The sequence below is a fragment of the Leucoraja erinacea genome, unplaced genomic scaffold, assembly GCF_028641065.1.
Source record: "Leucoraja erinacea ecotype New England unplaced genomic scaffold, Leri_hhj_1 Leri_1462S, whole genome shotgun sequence".
Taxonomy (NCBI): Eukaryota; Metazoa; Chordata; class Chondrichthyes; order Rajiformes; family Rajidae; genus Leucoraja; species Leucoraja erinaceus.
Genome location: NW_026575740.1, coordinates 1 through 8787, shown reverse-complemented (window position 1 = coordinate 8787; position 8787 = coordinate 1). Strand labels below are relative to the sequence as shown.

At 43.2% G+C, this 8787-nt stretch overlaps 1 protein-coding gene across 1 annotated transcript; it reads right to left on the bottom strand.

The window, feature by feature from the left end:
• Positions 1 to 8006: 8006 nt before the first annotated feature.
• LOC129715866 (uncharacterized protein DDB_G0279979-like) lies at positions 8007 to 8420 on the bottom strand (the record flags this gene model as incomplete). Its single annotated transcript, XM_055665755.1, has 2 exons — positions 8330 to 8420; positions 8007 to 8101 (listed from the first exon to the last, which is right to left on the bottom strand). Coding segments are annotated over exons 1-2 (186 nt in total), but the record flags the coding sequence as incomplete, so codon positions are not given.
• Between the last annotated feature and the right edge of the window lie 367 nt (positions 8421 to 8787).

The following is an 8787-nucleotide window of genomic DNA, read 5'->3' as shown; positions in this document are numbered from 1 at the left end:
CCTTCCTTCTTTTTTTTTCCTTCTCTTTCTCCTTCCTCTTCCTTTTTCCTCCTCTCTTTCTCTCCTCTTTCTTCTCTTTCCTTCTCTTTCCTTTCTCTTCTTTCTTTTCTCTTTTTTTCTCTCTTTCCTTCTTTCTTTCTTCTCTCCCTCCTTCTTCTTCCTTTGCTCTCTTTCTCTACTCTTCCCCTTTCCTCCTTTTCCCTTTCCTTTCTCTTTCCACTCTCTTCCTTTCTTTTCTCCTCCTTCTCTCCTTTCCCTTCCCTCTCTCTTTTTTCCTCCTCCCTTCTCTCCCCTTCCTTTTTCCCTCCCTCTTCCCCCTTCTCTCTTTCTCCCCCCCTTTTTCTTCTTCTTTTCCCTCCTTCTTCTCTTCCTCCCTCCCTTCTTTCCCTCTTTCTTTTTTCTTCCCCTTTTCTCCTCTCTTCTCCTTTCTCTTCCTTTCTCTCCTTCTATTTCTTCTCTCTCCTTCTCCCTCTTCCCTCTCTTTCTCTCCCCTTCTCCTCCTCTTTCTCCCTCTTCTTCTTTTTCTCTTTCTTCTCTTTTCTCCTTCTCCTCTTTCTTTTTCTCTTCCTTCCCCCTCCTTCCCCCTTCTCCCTTTCCCTCTTCTCCTTCTTTCTTTTTCTTCTTCTTTTTCCCCTTCTCTTTTTCTTTTTTCTCTTTCTTCTCTCCCTTTTTCTCTCTCTCTTCCTCTCTCTCTCTTTTCTCTCTTCTTTCTTTTCTCTTCTCTCCCCCTCTCTCTTCTTCCCTTCTTTTCCCCTCATCTCTCCTTTCTTTCTTTTTTTCTTTTCCCTTCTCTTCCTCTTTTTTCTTCTTCTTTTCCTCTCTCCTTTTCTTCTCTCTTTCTTTCTTTTCTTTCTTCTTCTTTTTCTTTTCCCTTTCCCTCTTCCCCTTTTTCTTCCTCTTTCTTCCTCCTCCCTTCTCCTCATATTCTTTCTTTTTTTCCCCCTTCTTCCCCTTCTCCTTCCCCTTTCTTTTTTTTTCCTTTTTTTCTCTTCTCCTCTTTTTTTTTCTTCCTCTCCCCTTCTCTTTTTTCCTTTCTCTCTCTCTCCTCTCTTCCCCTTCCTCTCCTTCTTTTTCCTTTCCTCCCTTCCTTTTCTTTCTTCTTCTCTTTCTCTTCTTCTTTCTTTTCATTCCTCTTTCTTTCCCTTTCATCTTTCCCTTCTCTCTCTTTCCCTCCCTCTTTTCTTTTTTTTTTTCTTCTTTCTTTCCTTTTTTTCTCTCTCCTTTTTTTTCTCTCTTCTCTCTCTTCCCTCTCTTCTTTTTTCTTCTCTTCTTCTTTTTTTTTTCCCTTTCCCCTTCTCCCTCTTTCCCTCTTTTCCTCCCTTCCTTTTTTTCCCCTCTCCCCTTTTTCTTTTTTCTTTTCTCTTTCTCTCTTTTCTTCTTTTCCCCTTTTTTCTTTCTCTCCTCTTTCCTTCTCTCTTCTTCTCTTCCTTTTTTCTTTTTTTTTCTCTTTCTCCTCCTCTCTCCTCCCCTTCCCCCCCTTTCTTTCTTCCTCTTTCCCCCCCCTTTGTTCTTTTCCCTCCTCTTCTTCTCCTCTCTCTCTTTCCTCCCTTCTTCCTTTTTCTTCTCCTTCTTCTTTTCTTTCTTTCCCTCTCCTCCTCCTCCCTCTTCCTTTTCCTCCTCTCCTCTCTCCCTCTCTCCCTTCTCCCTTTCTCTCTTCTCTTTTCTCTCTCCTCTCTCTCTCCTTTTCTCCTTCTCTTTCTTTCTCCGTTCTCCCTCTTCTCTCTCTCTTCTCTCCCTTTTTTCCTTCCCCCCCTTTCCCTCTCTCCTTCCTTTCTTTCCCCCTTTTCTTCCCCTTCTTCTCTTCCCTTCCCTTTCTCTCCTCTCCCTCCTCTTCTCTTTTTTCTTCTCCCTCTCTCTCTTTCTTTTACCCCCCTCTCTCTTCTTCCCTCTCCCTCTTCTTCCTTTCTTCTTCTTTTTTCCTTCCTTCTCTTCTCTTCCCCCCTTTCTCTCTCTCTCTCTCCTTTTTCCCTTTCTTTTCTTCTTTTTCTCTCCCTCCTCTTATTCCTCCCTCTTTTTTTTCTCTTCTTCCCTCCCCTTTCTCTCTCTCTCTTTTTTTCCCTTTCCCTCTTTTCTTCTCTCTCTCTTTTCCTCTCTTCTTTTCCTCTTTCTCTTTCTCTCTTTTCTTTCTTTCTTTCCCCTCTTTTTTTTTTCTCTTCTTTCTCTCTTCTTCTCTCTTCTCTCTTTTCCTTCCCTCCCCTTTTTTTCCTTCTTTCTTTTTCTCCTCTCTCTTCCTTCCTTTCCCTCTTTCTCTCTTCTTCCCCCCTCTTCTCTCCCTCTTCTCCCCTCTTTCCTCTCTCTCCTTCTCTCCTCTTTCTCCTCTTCTTTCTCCCCCTCTCTCCTTCTCCTCTTCTCTCTCCTCTTCTCTTTTCTCTTTCTCTCTCTCTCTTTCCTTCTTTCTCTCTCCTTTCCTTCTCTCTTTCTCTTCTCTCCCTTCTTCTTCTCTCTCTTCTCCCTCCCTCCCTCTCTTCCTTTCTCTTTTTTTCTTCTTCTTTCTCCTCCTCCCTCTCTCTTCCTCTCCCCTTCTCTTTCTTCTCTTTTTTTCTCTCTCTTTCCCCTTCTCTTCTCCTTCCTCCCTCCTCTCCCCTCTCTCTTCTTCTCCCTTCTTTTTCCTTTTCTCTTCCTTCTCTCTTCTCTCTTCTCCCCCCTTTTTTCTCCTCTCCTCTTTTTTCTTTCCTCTCCTCTCTTCCTCTCCTCTTCCCTCTTCTCCTTTTCTCCTCTCCCCTCCCTCCTTTTCTCTTTTCTTTTCCTCTTCTCTTTTCCCCTTTTCTTTCCTTCTCTTTTCTTTTCTTTCTTTCTCTCCTCTCCTCTCTTCCCCTCCTCTTCTTTCTTCTTTTTCTCTTTCTTCCTTTCCCCTTCCCTCCTTTTCTTCTCTCTTCCCCTCCCTTCCTCTCTCTCTCCTCCTCTCCTCCCCCCTCCCTCTTTTTCTCCTCTTTCTCTTTTCTTCTCTTTCTCCTCTCCTTCCCTTTCCTCTTCTCTCTCTTTTTTTCTCCCTCCCCCCCTCTCCTTTCCCCCCCTCTCCCCTCTCCTTTCCTCTCTTTCTTCTTCTCCCTTCCCTCTTTTCCCTCCCTCCTTTTTCTCCTTCTTTTTTCTTTCCTTTCTCTCCCCTTTCCTTTTTTTCCCTCCTCTTCTTTCCCTCTCCCTTTCTTCTCTCTTTTCCTCATCTTTTCCTCTTCCTTTCTCTCTCTCTCTTCCTCCTCTCTCTCCCTTCTCTCTCTTTCTCCCTTCTTTTCTCTCTCCTTTTTTTCCTCTTTTCTCTCCCCTTCTCTTCCTCCTCTCTCCTTCTCCTTTTCCTCTCTCTCTTTTCCTCCCTCTCCCCTCCTTCTCCTCATTTCTCCCCTCTCTTTCTTTTTCTTTTCCTCCCTCCTCCCCCCTCTTTTCTTCTTTCTTCCTTTTCCTCTCCTTCTCTCTCCTCTTTTCTCCCTTTCTCTCTCTATTCTTCTCCTTCTCCTCTCTTTTCTTCTTTTCTCTTTTTTCTTCTCCCCTTTTCTTTCTTCTTCTTCCTTCTTTCTCCCTTTTTCTCCTTTCTTCTTCCCCTCCTCTCTTCTCTCTCCTCTCCCCCTTCTCTCTCCCCCTCTCTCTTCTCCTTTTCCCCTTTTCTTTCTTCCCTTTTTTCCCCCTTCTTCTTCCTTCTTTTCTCTTTCCTTTCCCCTCTCTTCCTCCCTCTTCTCTCTTTTTTTTTTCTTTCCTCTTTCTTCCTCCTTTTCTTTTCCTCTCTCCTCTTTCCTTCCTCTTCCTTCTCCTTTTTCTTTCTCTTTCCCCTTCTTTCCCTTTCTCTCCTTTTTCTTCTTCCCTTTCTCCTCTCCTCTTCCTCTCCCTCTTCTCTTTTTTCCTTCTCCCTCCTCTCCCCTTTTTCCTCTTCTTTCTCTTCCTTCTCTTTTTCCTTTCCCTTTTTTCCTTCTCTCTTTTCTTTTCCTCTTCTCTCCCCTTTCTTCCTCTCTTTTCCTTTTTTCCTCTTTTTCCTCCTTTTTTTCTTTTCTTTCTTTTTTTCTTCTCTCTTTTTTTTCCTCTTTTCTTTTTCTCTCCCTCTTCTTTCCCCCTCTTTTCCTTTCTTTTCCCCTCTCTCCCCTCTTTCCCTTCTCTTTCCCTTCTCTTTTTTCTCTTTTTTCTTCTCCTCCTCCCTCCTCTCCCCCTCTCTTTTCCCTCTTTTTTTCTCTTCTTCTCCCCTTTCCCCCTTTCCCTCTTCTCCCTTTTTCTTTCTTCCTCTCTCCCTTCTTCTCTCTTCTCTCCTTTTCTTCTCCCTCCTCCCTTCTTTTCTTTTCTTTTCCCCTTTTTTTTCTTCTTCTTCCTTTCTCCCTCCTTTTCTCTTCTCCTCTTCCCCCTTCCCCTCTTCTTCTTCTTCTCTCTCTCTCTCTCCTCTTCCCCCTTTCCTTCTTTTTTTTCTCTCCTCCTTCTTTTTCTTTTTTCTTTTCCTTTTCCTCCCTTTCTTTCCTTTTTTTTTCTCTCTCTTCCCCTTCTCTTTCTTTCCTCCCTTTTTCCTCTTTTTTCTCTCTCTCCCCCTTTCTTCCTCCTCCCTTTCTCTCCTCTCTTTTTTCTCTCTCTTTTTCCTTTCTCCCCTTTCTTTTTTCTTTCCTCTCTTCTCCTTTTCCTTCTCTTCTTTTCTCTCTCTCCTCCCTTCTTCTTCCTCCTCTTCCTCCCCCTCTTTTGTTCCCCTCTTCCCTCTTTCTTTTCCTTTTTCTCCTCCCTTCTCTTCCTCTTTTTTTCCCCCCTTTTCCTCCTCCTTCCTCCTTCTCCTCCTTCTCCTCTTTTTCTCTTTTTCCCTTTTTCTTCTTTCTTTCTCTTTCTCTCTCCCTTTTTCCTCCCCCTTTTCCCCCTCTTCTCTTCTCTCTCCCTTTTTTTCTTTTCTTCCTCTTTTCTCTCCCTTCTCTTCCTTCCCCCCCCTTTTTCTTTCCTCCTCCCTTCTTTTCTTTTTCTTTCTCTTTTTTCCCCTTTTCTCTTCTCCCCCTCTCCCCCTCTTTCTTCCTCTCTCTTTTCTCTTCTCCCCCCCTTTTTTCTCTCCCTCTTCTTTCCCTTCTTCTTTTTTCTTCTCTTCTCCCCTCCCTCTCTTTTTCCCCCCTTCTTCTTCCTCCTTTCTCTTTCCTCTCCTCTCCCTCTTTCTCTTCTTTTTTCTTTTTCTTTCTTTTCCTCTTTTTTCTCTCTTCTCCTCCTCTCTCTTTTCCCTCCTCTTTCTCCTTCCTTCTCCTCCCCCCTTTCTTTCCCTTTTTTCTTCCTCTCTCTCTTTTCTCTCTCCCTCTCCCTTTTTTTCTCTCTCTCTTCTCCCTCCTCTCTTTCTCTTCCTTCCTTTTTCTCTCTTCCCTCTCTCTCCCCTCTCTCTTCTCCCCTTTCTTCCTCTTTTTCTCTCCTTCTTCTCCCTCTCTTTCTTCTCTCCTCTCTTCTCCCTCTCTCTCTTCCTTTTCCCTCTTCTCTCCTCTTCTCTTTTCTTTCCCCTCTCTTTCTCTCTCCCCTCTCTCTTCTCTCTTTCTTCCCTTTCCCTCTCTTCCCTTCCTTTCCCTCCTCTTCCCCTCTTCCTCTCTCCCCTCTCTCTCTCTTCTTTCCTCTCTTCCTTTCCTCTTCTCTTCTCCCCTTTTTCTTTCTTTCTTCCTCCCCTCCCTTTTCTCTCTTTTCCCCCCTTTTCTCCCTTTTTTTCTCTTCCTCCTCCTCCCCCTCTCCTCTCCCCTCTTTTTCTCTCTCTTTTTTTCTCCCTTTTTTCCTCTCCTTCTCCTCTTCTCTTCTCTTTCTTCTTTCCCTCTTCTCTCTCCCTCTCTCTCCTCTCTCCCTTTCTCTCTTTTCTTTCTCTCTTTTCCCCCTTTTTTTCCTCCCTTTTCCCCCCTCCTCCCTCTTCTCCCTTCCTTCTCTCTTCTTTTTTTCTCCCCTCCCCCCCCTCTTTCTCTTCTCTCCCCTTTTTTCTCTCCTCTCCTTCTTCCTCTCTTCTCCTTTCTTTCTCTCCTTTTCTCCCTCTTCTTTCTCTTCCTTTCCCTCCTTTCTCCCTTCTTTTTCTTCTTCTCCTCCTTTCTTCCTCTCTTCTCCTCCTCTTTTTCCTTCCTCCTCTCCCCTTTTTTCTTTTCCCTCCTCTCTCTTTCTTTCTTTTCTTTCTTTCCCTTTCCTTCTCTTCTTTCCCTCTCTTCCTTTCCTCCTCTCCCTTCTTCTCTCTTTCCTTTTCTTTCCTCCTTCTTTTTTCCCTTTCCTCTCTTTCCTTTTCTCTCTCCTTCTTTTCTCTCCTTTTCCTCTTCTCTCTCTACTTCCTTCCCCCCTTTTTTTTTTTTTCTTCTTCAGTCCCCTCTTTTCCCTTTCCTCTCTTTTCTCTCCTCCCTTCCCCCCCCCCCCTTCCTTCCTTTCTTTCTCCTCTTTCCTCTCTTCTCTTTCTCTCCCCCTCCTCTCTTTTCTTCTTTTTTTTTTCTTTCTTTCTTCTCTCTTTTTCTCTTCTCTCCTCTCCCTTTTCTCCTTCCCTTTCCTTTCCTCTCACCCTTTTCTTCCTCCTTCTCCTTCTTTCTTTCCCCTTCTCTCTTCTCTCCTTTTTTCTCTCCTTTCTCTCCCCTTCCTCTCCCTCTCTCTTCTCTTCCCTCTTCTCTTTTCCTTCCCCCCCTTTTTTTCTCTCCTTTTCCTCTTCTCTCCTATCCCCTTTCCTCTCTCTCTCCCTTTCTCTTCTTTCTTCCTTTTCCCTTTCCTTTCATTCTCCCTTTTAATTTTCTTTCCTCCTCCTCCTTCCCTTTTTTTTTCTTTCCCATTCCCTCTTTTTTCTTCTTCCCCTTTCCCTTTTTTCCTCTCCTTTCCCCTTTTCCTTTTTTTTCTTCCTCTCTCTTCTTCTTTTCTTTCTTTCCTCTTCCTTTTCTCTTCTTCCCTCTTTCTCCTTCCTCTCTCCTCTTTTTCCTTTTCCCTTTTCTCCTTTTTTTTTTTTCCTCTTTCTCCTTTCCTCCCTCCCTCTCTCCTTCCTCTTTTCTTTCTTTCTTCTTTCTTTCTTTTTCTTTCTTTCTCCTCTTTCTTTCCTCTTTCTTCTTTCCCTCCTTCCCTCTCTCTCCCTTCCCTTTTCCCCTTCCTCCCTTTTTTCTCCCCCTTTTCTTCCCCTTTCTCCTCTCTCCCCTCTTCTCTTCTCTCTCTTTCCTTTTTTTCCCTTCCCCTTTTCTTTTTTTTCTTTCTCCCCCTCTCTTCTTTTTTTCTCTCCTTCTTTGTTCTTTTCTTCCTCCTCTTCTCTTCTCCCTTTCCCCTTTCCTTCTCTCTCTTTTTTCTTCTCTCCCTCTTCTTCCCTTCTTTCTCCTTCCCCTTTTTTTTTTCCCCCCTCTCCTTCCTTTTTCCTTTTTTCCTCCCTTCTCCCCCCTCTTCTTCTCCTCTCTCACTTCCTTTCTCTCTTCCCTTTTTTTTTCTTTTTTCTTTTCTTTCCCTTTTTCCTCTCTTTCTCCCTTTCTCCTTTTTCTTCTTCCTTCCTTCCTCCCCCTCGCCTTCCCTTTCTTTCCTCCTTTCTCTCCCCTCTTTTCTCTTTCTTCTCCTTTTTTTCTCTTCCTTTTTTACTCTTTTCCCCTTTTCTTTCTCTTCCCTCTTCTCCCTCTCTCTTCTCTCTTCCTTTTCTCCTTTCTTCTTTCTTTCTCCTTCCTCTCATCTCACCTCTCTTTTCTTTCCTTCATCATTCTTCCCCTTCTTTTTTTTCTCCCCTTTTTCTCCTCCTTTCTTTCTTTTCTTTTCTTCCCTTCTCTTTCCTCTCCTTCTTTTCCCTCTTCCTCTCTTCTCTTCCCCTTTTCTTTCCTCTTTCTTCCTTTCCTTCCTTTTTCTTTTCTCTCCCTTCTCTTTCCCTTCTCTTTCTTTTCCTTCTTCTCCTCCTTCTCCTCTTTTCTTCTTTCCTTTCCCTTCCATCTTTTTCCTCTCTTCTCTTTTTTCTTTCTCTTTTTTCCTTCTTCTCTCTTCCTTCTTTCCTTTTTCCCCCTTTCTCCTCTCTTCCTTTCTCCCTCTCCTACTTCTTACTTCCTCTTTTCCTCTCTCTTCTCTTCCTTCTTCTTCCTCTTCTCCCCCTTTCTCTTCTTCTCTTCTCTTCCTCTTTTTTCTTCTTCTTCTCTTTCTCCTCTCTCTTCTTCTCTCCTCCTTTCTTTCTTCTTTTCTTCCTTCATCCTTCCTTTACTCTTTTTCTTCTCCTTTTCTCCCCTTCTCTCTCTTTCCTTCTCCTCCCCCTCTTGGCTCTTCTTTTCTTTTTTCTCCTTCATCTCTCTTTCCCTTTCCCTCTCTTTCCTCCTCCCTTTTCCTTTCTTTTTTCACTTTCTCCCTCCTCCCTCTCTTCTTCCTCTTTTATACTCTCTTCCTCTTTCTCTCCCTCTTCCCTTTTTTCTCCGTCCAGTCTCGCGTTCTTTCGTGTTTATGATTTTGCGCTGACTTTGTCTGGCCTCTTTCTCTTTTTGTAGGTCCTTATCATCTATCCATTCCTCTATCATTTGTTTTTGCTTTTCGCTTTCTTGCTTCTTCATCTTTTTTAGCTTAGCACCTCTTGTCTTTTCCAACTCTGGTTTTCGTGACTCGTCTTACTCTTTTTTCTTTTTTGTTCTGCTTTCTCTTGTGCTCTTTTCCTTTATTTTTCTTTCTCGGCATAGCTTGTGTTCTATTTCTTCTCTGTTACCGCCTTCGTGTTACGCTTTTTTGTTCGTTTCTTTATTTAAATTGTTGCTCTCTTCTTAGCTTTTGTGTTTTTATGCTCTTCTTTTCTTCCGTAAAAACGCCCTCTTTTGTTTTTTATTTTTTTTCTTTCGTTTGTGACAAGATGCTCCGCCTGCACACTCTTTAATCTTGCTCTTTTAACTTCGGTTTCCATCTTTCTCGTTCCTTTGTTTTTTTTTT